Source organism: Leucopleurus acutus (assembly GCF_964270905.1).
Source record: "Leucopleurus acutus genome assembly, chromosome: 2".
NCBI lineage: Eukaryota > Metazoa > Chordata > Mammalia > Artiodactyla > Delphinidae > Leucopleurus > Leucopleurus acutus.
This window is the reverse complement of record NC_139143.1, coordinates 92,668,659-92,681,927: the sequence shown is the minus strand read 5'-3', so window position 1 is coordinate 92,681,927 and position 13,269 is coordinate 92,668,659. Positions and strand designations below refer to the sequence as shown.

Genomic DNA, 13,269 nt, shown 5'->3' with positions numbered 1-13,269 from the left:
ACTGACACTTGCTGTAACATTTATCAATTAGCGTTACACCAATGCTGACAAATTCCTCTTTCATACCACTACTACTACTTTAGATATTATGGGTTGGAGTGATTATGTGGTGTGTGCCCAGGAAATGTCCATATTCTGAGTCCAATTTAACTAGAGCAAAAAGTCCAACATTTCTAGAGGAACCAAAAAAAGTCTCATCTAGACACCTATAGTCTGAAGTCCCTTATTCTCAGAGCTGCAAGTTGACTCTGGTACACTTCAGCTTAAAAAACAAAAACAAAAAAAAAAGCTTTTTCAATAACTAGAGTCCCACAGAGTTCAAATTTCCATCTGTAGGAATAACCAACTTTCTATGTGTTCATAAACTAATAGTCCTAGCTTCAGTTTAAAGTTATTTAAACTCTGAATTCCATTTTCCTCATTAGTAAAATGCAGATGCAAATATCTCATAAAGTTGATTTAAAGACTAAACAAGATGACATACATACATGTACCATTCATGGCACATGGTGGACACTAAAAAAGAAGGTAGTTCTCATGCCCTTAAAGGACATTTTCCTGTTAGGTATATATTTTTTTCTTTTCTTGTTTTTGGCCATGCCATGCGGCATGTGGAATCTGCATGGGGGATCTTAGTTCTCGGACCAGGGATCAAACCCGTGCCCCTGCGGTGGAAGCATGAAGTCTTAACCACTGGACTGCCAGGGAAGTCCCCCATTAGCTATAATTCCCCAAAGTTTAATGCTGACATGCGTGGGACAAGCTACCCAAGTGCCACACAATGTGGAGGAGGCGCTATAAAATGTCTATTTTTATAAGATACTCAATAACAGTGATAATACATAGGGCTTCCACGTAAGTGAGATTCCCCTAGACAGAGCATTAGACCAAAAAAAAAAAAAAAAAAGACGAGTAGAGTCCTTAGCTCAGCTCAAACAGCCCATAGGTTTAAAGCTGCCATGTTATTTCAGTGATGAGAATATGTGTGAAGGGCTAGTCCTCTACTTCTATCATGCCTCCGTAGTACCTTAAATGCAGCACTTTTCTCATTGTGCTCATCTTTGAGCTGTTTTTAAAATGCAACACCACCTCTTTCTTGTAAAAGACAAATGCCTTCATAGACTAAGCTCAAAACACAAAGAATGAGCTCAAGAATCAAAAAGAAAGGCCACTTAAAAAAAATCTGGTGGCAGAGTAAAGGGAGCATTGGTTCCAGACTACTCCCAACAATTCTCCAGTGATTACTACAGCAGCAACAGGAGAATCCTCCTCCGAGAACCTGGCCCGCTCTGTAACCTTTCAACTTTCAAGACTTTGTAGAATACTTCAGGGCATCTTGACTCTTGGAAAAATAGTTTCTTTGTCACTTTCTGTTCTATTTAGGATGGAGGCTGTCAATCAAAGATTTCATTTCTTCTGAAGAAATTTCATTTTACTTCCTAAAGGAAAAAAGTAGAGTGAACTCTCATTAGTTCATTTTTATTTATTATACATTATTTGAGGCAAGGGATTAAACCTAGTCATTCAGAACAGCCCAGAAGTAAGCTGCCATCTCAAGCTATCAGTTGATGGTTTTTTTTTTTTTTGCGATACGCGGGCCTCTCACCGTGGTGGCCTCTCCCACTGCGGAGCACAGGCTCCGGACGCACAGGCTCAGCAGCCATGGCTCACGGGCCCCGCCGCTCTGCGGCATGTGGGATCCTCCCGGACCGGGGCACGAACCCGCCTCCCCTGCATCGGCAGGCGGACTCTCAACCACTGCGCCACCAGGGAAGTCCAGTTGATGTGTTTAACCACCAAAAAACCCCAAACCAAACCAAACCAAACTCACACACACAAAATCCCCACATTTCTAATTGTAGAGGTAGAAGAGAACTGAGACATCATCTAATCCTATGGTTTTCAAACCTGACTGTAGGTTAAAATCAGCTGTCCTGCTCCCCAGAGATTTTGTGGAGCCTGGTGTGGGGTGTGGGGTGTATTTTCTTTTTGTTTTTTCTTTTTCTTGCCGCACCACACAGCTTGCAGGACCTGAGTTCCCTGACCAGGGATCGAACCCATGCCCCTGCATTGGAAGCGTGAAGTCCTAACCACTGGAACGCCAGGAAATTCCCTGGATTTTCATTTAAATTCCCCAGAGATTATAATATTGTAATCAGAGCTGAGAACCACTGATCTAATCTAACATCATGGTATAAAGATGAAATAATAGCCCTAGACATGATTGTCCATGGTCTCTCAGCTAATTAGGGGCTAATTTTAATTAGGGGGGGCACATATTTCAAAGACCAATATAAATACCATAGAATACAGGTTCTTCATTGTTTGGGGCTACCACACCACTGTTCTCCTACATCATACTGGATAATTAAAAGTTAACTATAATTGAAAAATCATAAACAACTGTGTTTCCTTGTGAAGAGTAAAATTAGAGACTTGCAGGAAATCCTCTTTTGCCTCAGATGCCCTCTGAACCAGGTATTTTTAACCTGGAGCATATGGATGGGCTTCAAGGGGGTCCACTAACACCCTAAAATTATATGCATAATTTGTTTGTATGCTCCAAGTATATTTTTCTGGGAAAAGGTGCAGATTTTAATAAGATTCTTCCAGGGATGTGGCCTAGAAAAGATTAATAATCATGATATGCAAAATTCTTATATCATGAGGGAGCTTCATCTGAGGAAAACAGCCCCATGGACGACTCTGATGGAGAATCCTAACCTCTGAGAAAGAGTTTTGTCTTTCTCCAAAACACTTTGGAAATAGGGTCATTGTTTCTTGTCACCCTCCTTGAGTTTATATTGTTGATGTGATGATAAAGCTTTTGTGATGAGGCATGCTTACCGCAAAAGTTTTTTTTTTTTTTTAACTATATTTATCTAACAGGAAAACACAGCAACTTACCAAGAGTCCGCAAAATTCTATTCACTCCACTGGGCTCAGACTCAGGAATTGTTTCCAAATACTGGAGGGCCCGGACCTCAAACAAACCTACAAGAAAAACTCATGTTGATGAAACTGCCATACATTTAAGACTGAAAATCAATTGAATCAAACTCTGTACTCACTACCAATGTACTTCCGTAGCTAAAACAATATCACAAAATAAATGTTTCCCATAATAAACAACTCATAGTGAGCCCTTGTAGCTTTATGCTATTTTTTTATATATTATTTTCAAATCTTTCAAGTACTCACTAAATACAGAGGGAGAACTTTACGATGAAACTGACCTTTCACCCCACTTTTCCGAAGCTCTCGGTCCTGGATGAATCCTGCAAACATCTGAGTTTCCATGAAGAGATCCAGGAAGTGGCGTACACTTCGGGAGGTGTGGGATTTACGGAATGGCTCCCTTTGGAATACACGCTCCCCATGCTCAGTGACAGTCATGCTCAAAGAATAATGTCCCACCAGTTCAACAAAAAACCTGACAAATGCTTCGGACACCAGAGAGTTGAGTGTCACATCTTCTGCAAAATGAACGAAAAAAGGAAGAAGGGGGGAAAAATCCCCTAAGTTTTGTGTTTATAGGGACACTCGCTCCAGTTATAAAAGTGACGCCTAGGGGATCATAGATTAAAGGACAGAGAATAAATGTAGGAATCCTCATTCTTAGCTTTCTTGTACTCTTCATGACCTGAAAAAAAGCAAATGGCTTATATACTTACCTTCATGTTCTTCCCACGCATACTGTGGTCTGCACATCTGTGATTTCACTGTAATGGCTCTTTCAAAGGCCACCAGTGAGAACCAGCCAAATTTAATCTCCTTTTCTATTTTTATCCTCCTTTAAACTCTATGCTGCATTTGTGCTGACCTCCTCCTCATTCCTCTTGTCTCCCACAACTTTATGCTCTCCTGATTTCCTGATTCCTCTCCTGCCTTTAGGACCAAAAACATTTGTTTTGCTCTTGCCTCTTCTTCTTCTTCCTAGGCATGGTCTTTGGACCCCTTCTCTTCAACATTCCTTTCCTTAAGGAGCTAACTGGTATATGCAGAGAGAGCTGGCTTTCTTTGTCAATAATTCTCAACCTCAGATCTCCAGTCCTGATATTTCACCAAAATTCACTTTCTACATTTTCAGGCTACCTATAGGTGATCATCATTTGGCTGTCCCATTAGCACTTACATTCCATTTGTCTAAAAGTCACCATCTAGGGAATTCCCTGGAGGCCCAGTGGTTAGTACTCTGTGCTCTCACTGCTGAGGGCATGGGTTTGATCCCTGGTCAGGGAACTAAGATGTTGCAAGCTGCCTGGCACAGCCAAAAAAAAAAAAAAAAAAGTCACCATCTCAGGTCCTTTTGGGAAATTGGTAGACTACAAATCAAATAAACAATACATGCCAAAAACCAAATTCATTATATTTCTCCACCAAATCAGTTTCTCTCTCAACTTTCTCATTTCATATTGCATCATGATTATTCCATAATAAATAATAATGTATTGAGTGCTTTTACAAATTTTAAAATAATCCAGTGAGGTAAGTCTATTATTTCCCTTTTACAGCTGAGGAAACTGAGGCTCAAATCAAAGACATTCTCCAGGGTCCCCTCATCCAGTACCATGGAGAAGCTGCAGGACTCCCAAGTCAAGTGATTCTTAACCACTATGATATAGCACGATGTGTTGCCTTCCAGGTTCCAGGCTCAAACCTCAGGTTCAACTTAGACTCCTCCTTTTCCTCCCATATCAAAATAGTATTCTTTTCCTCACAATGTCTCTTGCTCTTTCCCATGGGCTGACTGGGGATCTGGGACCCAGGTTTAATCAGACTTCTACCATGAAGCAGCTGTATAATAGTGGGCAACTTGCTTTACCTCTCATGGCCTCTCTTTCCATATCTGTATAATGAGGCGGCTGATTAGGCAATTTCTGAGCTCTCTTCCAACATTAACATTTTTATTCTTTTTTTTTAAATTTCATTTTTATTATTTGGCTGCATCAGGTCTTAGCTGTAGCACGTGGGCTTTTCTCTAGTTCTGGCACGTGGGCTTAGTTGCCCCATAGCATGTGGGATTTTAGTTCCCCAATCAGAGATCGAACCCACATCCTCTGCATTGGAAAGCAGAATCTTAACCACTGGACCACCAGGGAAGTCCTTACACTTTTATTCTAATCTAGATTTTTGTTATATTTGTTATATTTTGTTCAACAGACTTCCTTCTCATCTCTTTCTTTCTGCAGCTGAGAATCCATCACTGCTTTATCATTAATGCTTTTGCCCCACTCTCCCATCACCTCCAGTTACTGTCCCATCTATCCTCCAGTTTGCAGCAAAAAATTTCTTGGAAGAGTTGTTCATACCTGTTGTACCTACTTTCTTACACCTAATTCCCTTTCTTTAAAAAATTATGTTTTTCTATAACTTATCTTCCATTCTTTGTTTCTGTTTTAATGAATAACTTTATAGATTCTTGTAACATGTATGAATATTTCATAAGATCAGGAGTGAGATGACCACAGAAGTGCCCACCACAAAGCTTAGAATAGAACATCACGTGTATCTCTGAAGTTCCCCGTGTGATGCTCTCTCAGTGGTGTTCTTCCCCTACTTTGCAATAGAGGGTGACAATTTTTTGTAATTTTGTGTGTATCATTTGCTTTACATTACAGCCTTACCATACACATCCAACACCAACAACATATTGTTAGGTTTTGTATGTCTTTGAACGTTATATAAAACATTATATTCTTCTGCAACTTACTGTTTTAATTCAACGTGTTTTTTAAAAAATATTTATTTATTTATTTATTTGGCTGTGTTGGGTCTTAGTTGCGGCACGCCAGATCTTCAAAATGTGTGTTTTTAAGCTTCTTTTTTTTAAATGCTATATTCTCCTGTCAGTGGACATTTAGGTTGTTTCAGTGTTTGCTATCACATACAATAACACTATAAAAATTATTGTACTTGTTTCCTAGTTATAATGTACAAGAGTTTCTCTGTGTATATATCTAAAATGGAATTGTTGGGTTGCAGGATATGTACACCTTTAATGTTACTAGATGATGCCAAATTGTTTTTCCAAAGGGGTTGAAGTAACTTACACATTCTCATCAACACCTGATACTGTCAGACTTTTAAATTTTTGCCAATATGGTGGGTATAAAATGGTATCTCACTGTGGTTTTATTTATTTATTTATTTATTTATTTTTTTTGCGGTACGCGGGCCTCTCACCGTTGTGGCCTCTCCCGTTGTGAAGCACAGGCTCCGGACACACAGGCTCAGCGGCCATGGCTCACAGGCCCAGCCACTCTGCGGCATGTGGGATCTTCCCAGACCGGGGCACAAACCCGCGTCCCCTGCATCGGCAGGCGGACTCTCAACACACTGCGCCACCGGGGAAGCCCCTCACTGTGGTTTTAATTTACATTTCCCTGATTTTGATGGGGTTGTGTATCTTTTCATATATTTATTGGCCTTTCATGTTTCCTCCTCTATGAAATGACTGTTCATATCTTTCCCCCATTTTCCTCTTGGGTTGTTCATCTTTTTACTTTTAAACTGTAGGAATTTTAAAAACTAAATTCTAGATACTATTCCTTTGTTAGTTATATTTGTTGAAAATGCCTTCATCTAGTTTATAGCTTGTTTTTTATTTCTTTTAGGGTTAGGGAGATTGGGGTGGACATATATACACTATTGATACCATGTATAAAACAGATAACTGATGAGAACCTACTGTATAGCACAGCAAACTACTCAGTGCTCTGTGGTGACATAAATGAGAAGGAAATCCAAAAAAAGAGGGGCTATATGTATACATATACCTGATTCACTTTGCTGTACTGTACAAACTAACACAATATTGTAAAGCAACTATACTCCAATAAAAATAAAAACAAAAAAACATAACTGCGTACTCTTTCCTCCATGGAATACTTTCTTCACTCAGTTTCTACAATATCACATACTCCTGGTTTTCCACCTACTTCACTAGCTGCTCCTTTTAGTCTCCTTTGCTGGATCCTTCTCCTCTTCCCAACTACCAAAAGTTGGAAATCTAAGCACATCAACCCCAACCAGGGCTCAATCCTTAAATCTTTTTAATTTTCTCTCTATACTTACTCTATTGGGCTATTTCATCTGTTCCCACAGCTTTAAAATAGCAACTTTTAAATGTATGTCTCTAGCCCAAATCTTTCCTCTGAATCTCAAATTCAGGTATATAAATGCCTACTTGATATCTCCAGCTGAAAGTCTGCCAGGTATTGGATGTCCAATAGGTATCTCAAACTTAATATTAAAAACTGAACTTTTAGTTAGTCCTCTAAACCTGCCCCTTCTCTAATGTTCCCCATTGGTAAACAGCCTTAGTGTTCTCCTCTGTAGAATGGGGATTAAATCATAACACCTGCTTCATAAGGATATTACAAGGATGAAATAAGATGTATGCCAAGTGCTTAAAACAATGCCTGGCACAGAGTAAGCCACCCATAAAATATTATTCATCCTTTTATTCAACAAATACTTATTGAATACCTATTTACTGAATGCTGTTTAAAGTACTGGAAATAGAAAACAAATAGACGGTCACGGCTCTCATGGAACTTACATTTTAGCACATCAGATGGTGATGAAAGCCATGGAGAAAAATAAGGTCAGGGAGGAGGATAGGACATGCTAAGGGAACAGGAACAATTTCAAACAGGACAGTCAGAAAAGGCCTCACTAAGAAAGTGACATTTGAGCATGGGCCTGCAAGAACAAAGAGCAGAAGCCATGTGGATATCTAGGGGAATAGCATTCCATACATGGAACTGAGCAAGTGCAAAAGTCCTGAAATAGAAGGGGACTTGGCACAGCTGAGGGTGAGCAAGAAAGCTGACTATAAGCTTATGAAGGCACAGGCAATCTCATACTGCTATTGCATATGCTTTGGCAGGGTGCTGGGCATTTGGTATTTACTGTCTTGACCTTAAATCCTCAGACCACTTGTCTCATACCTTGTAAAAAATTCTGCTCCTGAGCCAAAATTTCATTTCGTTCTTCCAGAATTTGTATCAGGGCAGCCTGGAGTTTAGGTGGTAGAATTTCATCCTCATCAGATACCTTAAGAGAAGAAATTGAGATTTTCATGAGCTTTGAGAGAGAAAGTCTCAAACACGCCTTATTTAAGTCCCTCAAAGTCCACAGGTAGCTTTGTATATATTTTGGCTGAAGAGTCAGTCTCAAGCTTCCTTCCCTACATTGAGCAGAATCCACAAAACTTATGGTGCATACATCTTCATTACATTTAAGAAAAATAAATAATATGCCTTATAAAATTTTCTGGCACTTTCCCACAAAATGTTTCTCATCTCCAAGTCTTATGCTATATTACAAAGATCATCCCCAAATAAATGGTGCTTCACATGTGACGAGCTGACTGATTCTGAAAAAAGACAGTCTTGGGAAACATTCTTTTCACCCTGCCCTCAGTGCTCACAAAACTATATACAGGTTACATACAGAGGGCTGCTCTAAGGCTTTACTAACTCTCCTCTCCACTTCACTATCCAGAATAAGTGACACTTCCTTTCTGCCCCTACTGTATCTTGTATAAGTTTCTATTACACCATTTCTAAAACTTTATGGCTATGTCTGCTCCCTCTCCCCTCCCCTTTAAACTATAAGGCCTGAGAGATCAAACTGAGTATCTTACTCATCTTTACTTTCTGACTGGCTAACAGAATATCTAGAAATAATTGGTGCTGAATGCTTGTTAAATTTAATTAGAGACCTATACATCAACCCATAAGACTTGAAGGGAGGGTTACCTCTTTTGAGAATGGCATTTAATCTGTTTCCTCCTTCCCTAAATTGGGACAGTGAGCTAATTTGAACCCAAATCAAATTTTTCAGGTCCATCTTGTATGATTGGCCGCAGTGTCAAGTCAAGTATGTGTAGGAACTGTAAGTCTTGCCTGAGTCACCTTCTCTAAGTACTTTCACATATTTTCTGGCCAATTATACCCAAACATTACATAATCACCTCCTATGTCACTCACCTCCTGTAAGAACTTGTCTGCACAGAGATCAACTATCAGCACCTACGGAATAAAGGAGCCAGACAAGTTAAACCAGAGACATTCACAGAGAAATACATTAGACACTGCTAGATCAGGAAGAGTGTTTTGATTCTTTCATGCAAAGGGGAATAGTTTTAAATAAACTTAAAGGTTTATTTGTTTTGTTTCCTTTCTTTTTTAAAAAATTGAAGTATAATTGACTTAAATATTATATTAGTTTCAGGTGTATAAAGTGATTCAATATTATTATACACTAACTTAAAGTGTCAGCCCATTTAAATGTTAACTCATCAACACAAGTAAAAAGAATTTCAAGTTAAAAAAAAATGATGGCAGCACACCTAGAGATTAAAAGAGACTAAAAAAACCCACACCAACCAAATGCACTGCATGGACTTTATTTGGAACTTAATTCAAACTATTAAAAATTTATGAAATAATTAGAGAGCTGAATACTGAATTTTTCTGATATTGAGGAACTGTTATTAAATTTTTTAGGTGTGATAATGGTATTGTGATTATGTTAAAAATGACCTTATAGAAATTCATATTGCAATATTTAGAATTATGAAATTATGTCAGGATATACTTCAAAATATTATGGGAGAGAGGTAGAAGTATGATTGGCCAAAACTTTGTAAGTATTTAAGAAGGGTGATTGGATTTATTTTACTCTCTTGTTTACTTTTACGTATGTTTAAAGTTTTCCATTATAACAAGTTAAAAAAAAAGGTTAATACAAAAATCAGAAGTGTTTCTATACATATACACTAACAATGAAGTGTCTGAAAGATAAATTAAGAAAACAACCCCATTTTCAATTGCACCACAAAGAATAAAATACCTAGGAATAAATTTAAACAAGGAGGTCAAAGATATTTGTGCTGAAAACTATAAGACACTGATGAGAGAAACTGAACAATACACAAATAAATGGAAAGATATTCCATGCTCATGGACTGGAAGAATTAATATTGTTAAAATGTCTAAATTACCCAAAGCAATCTACAGTCAGTGCAATCCCTACCAAAATTCCAATGGCAATTTTCACAGAAAGAGAACAAACAATTGTAAAATTTCCATGGAACTACAAAAGATTCCAAATAGCCAAAATGATCTTGAGAAAGAAGAATAAAGGTAGAGACCATCATACCTCCTGATTTCAAACTATATTACAAAGCTATAGTAATCAAAACAGTATGGTACTGGCATAAAACAGACACATGGCTCAATGGAACAGAATAGAGGGTCCATAAATAAACCCCACACATAGTCAATTAACTTTTTTTTATTAATTTTTAAAAAATTAATTAATTTATTAATTTGGCTGCACTGGGTCTTAGTTGCATCACATGAGATCTTTAGTTGTGGCATGAGGGATCTAGTTCCCTGACAGGGGTCGAACCCAGGCCCTCTGCATTGGCAGCGCACAGTCTTCACCACTGGACCACCAGGGAAGTCCCAGTCAATTAACTGATGACAAAGGAGCCAAGAATATAAAATGGGGAAAGGACAATCTCTTCAATTAATGGTGTTGGGAAGATTAGATAGCTGCACGCCAAAAAATAAAATTGGATTCCAATCTTACACCATACACAAAAATCAACTCAAAATGGATTAATGACTTAATCATAAGACCTGAAATCATAAAATTCCTAGAAGAAAACACAGGGGGTAGCATCTTTACCTTGGTCTTGGCAATGATTTTTTGGATTTGACACCAAAAGCAAAGGCAACAAAAGCAAAAATAAGCAAGTAGGATTACATCAAACTAAAAAGCTTCTGCACAGCAAAGGAAACCATCAATAAAATATAAAGGAAATGTAAAGAATGGGAGAAAACATTTGCAAATCATATATTGGATAAGGGGTTACTACCCAAAATATATAAAGAACTCATACAACTCAATAGCAAAAAAACCCCAAACAATCCAATTAAAAAATAGGCAGAGGAACTGAATAGACATTATTCCAAAGAAGACATACAAATGACTAACAAGCACATGAAAAGGTATTCCACATCAGGGAAATGCAAATCAAAACCACAATGAGATATCATCACCTGTTAGAATGGCTAGCAACAAAAGACAAAAGATAACAAATACTGGCAAGAATGTGGAGAAAAGGGAACTATTGTGTACTCTTTATGGGAATGTAAATTGGTTCAGCCACTATGGAAACAGTAAGGAGGTTCGTCAAAAAATTAAAAATAGAATCAGCACATGATTCAGCAATCCCACTTCTGGGCATGAAACCAAAGGAAATAAGATCACTATTTTGAAGAAATAGCTGCACCCCCATGTTCACTGCAGCATTACTTACAACAGACATGACAATGGAAACAACCTAAATGTCCATCAACAGATGACTAGATGAAGATGTGGTACGTGTGTATGCATATATACACACACACACACACACACACACACACAAACACACAATGGAATATTATTCAGCCATATAAAGAAGAAAATCCTGCCAGTGGTGACAACATGGATGCTAAGTGAAATAAGTCAGGCAGAGAAAGACAGATACCACTTACATGTGGAATCTAAAACAAATGAATTCACAGATACAGAGAACAGATTGGTGGTTGCCAGACATGGGGGTGGGGGATGGATGAAATGGGTGAAGGGGGTCAAAAGGCAAAAATTTCCAGTTATAAGAAAGTTCTGGATATGTAATGTACAGCATGGTGACTACATTTAATAATACTACACTGTATATTTGAAAGTTGCTAAGAGTCTATCTTAAAAGTTCTCATAACAAGAAAAAAAAATTTCTAACTATGTGAGGTGATGGATATTAACTAAACTTACTGTGTAATTATTTTGAAATATATGCATATATCATATAATATCATTATGCTGTACATCTCAAACTAATACAATGTTATACGTCAATCATATCTCAATAAAACTGGGGGAGAAAAAAAGCTTAACCCATCAGTGTAATAGGGAAGAAGAGCTATTTCAATAAGTGGTACTGGGATAGTTGGCTATCCATATGAAAAAAATGAAACGACCCCTACCTCCATTTTTTCTTTTTGGCCACACTGTGTGGCTTGCAGGATCTTAGTTCCCTGACCAGGGATTGAACCCACGCCCACAGCAGTGAAAGCAGGGAGTCCTAACCACTGGACTGCCAGGGAATTCCCCCTACCTCCAATTATATATAAAAAAAATCAAGCCCCCGACTTCAGAAACAAAAATTAAAGACATAATAATAAAGCTTCCAAGAGATAATATAGGAGGCTATGTCCATCAAGTTAATATAAAGAAAAACTTAAGCAGTTCACACATACACACACACACACACACACACACACACACATAAAAACACTAACCATAAAAAAATTGATAATTCTGACCACATTAAAATTAAGAACACCACTGTATTTAAAAAACACCATTTTGGAGAATGAAAAGGTAAGCTACAAAGGGGCTCGTATCCAGAGCTATAAAAGAAGCTATAAAAACGCTTCTTACAAATCAGTGAGGGTAAACAATTCAGTATAGGGATATAGCCTATGAATTTTACAAAAGATGACAAAAAATGACATTCAAATGGCCAATAAACATATAGAAAGATGCTCACCCTCAACCATAATCAAGGAATGCCGATTAAACCACAGTGAGTACAACTACATACCCATCAGATAGGCTAAATTACACAAACTGATGACAACAAGGGCTGTCAAGGATGTGGAGCAACAGGAACTCTCATACAGTGCTGGAGGAAGTTTAACTTGGCACACCTACTTTGGAAAAGCTTGACTTTACCTACTAAAGTTGAAGGTTTACTCTATGACCCAGCAATTCCATTTCCAAGTATATGTCCATAAAACTGCATGCACATATGTACCAAGGGTCATGAACAAGAATATTCATAGCAGCATTATTAATAATAACTCCAAACTGGAAACAACTCAGATGTCAATCAACTGTAGAATGGATAAGAAAATTGTGGCACATTCACACAATGGAATACTATACACAATTAGAATAATCAAACTACTGTTGTTAAACCCATCAACATGGATGAATCTTAAAGACATAATGTTGGGGACTTCCCCGGTGGTGCAGTGGTTAAGAATCCGTCTGTCAATGCAGGGGACACGGGTTTGAGCCCTGGTCAGGGAAGATCCCACATGCCACAGAGCAACTAAGCCCACGTCCTGCAAATACTGAGCCTGTGCTCTAAAGTCCACGAGCCACAACTACTGAGCCCACGTGCCAGAACTACTGAAG

The 13,269-nt window shown here is 38.1% G+C and overlaps 1 protein-coding gene across 3 annotated transcripts in view; it reads right to left on the bottom strand.

Annotated features, from left to right (window-relative positions):
• Positions 1-1,407: 1,407 nt before the first annotated feature.
• The window catches only part of DENND2C (DENN domain containing 2C), a gene marked incomplete at both ends in the record, with an annotated part of 35,687 nt that continues 23,825 nt past the window's right edge, over positions 1,408-13,269 (bottom strand). For all 3 annotated transcript variants that reach the window (XM_082832575.1, XM_082832576.1, XM_082832577.1), the window contains 5 exons: positions 1,408-1,439; positions 2,908-2,994; positions 3,237-3,473; positions 7,956-8,061; positions 9,000-9,041. In XM_082832575.1, coding sequence (XP_082688701.1) covers positions 1,408-1,439; positions 2,908-2,994; positions 3,237-3,473; positions 7,956-8,061; positions 9,000-9,041 — 504 coding nt within the window. The remainder of the gene's footprint in view (positions 1,440-2,907; positions 2,995-3,236; positions 3,474-7,955; positions 8,062-8,999; positions 9,042-13,269) is intronic.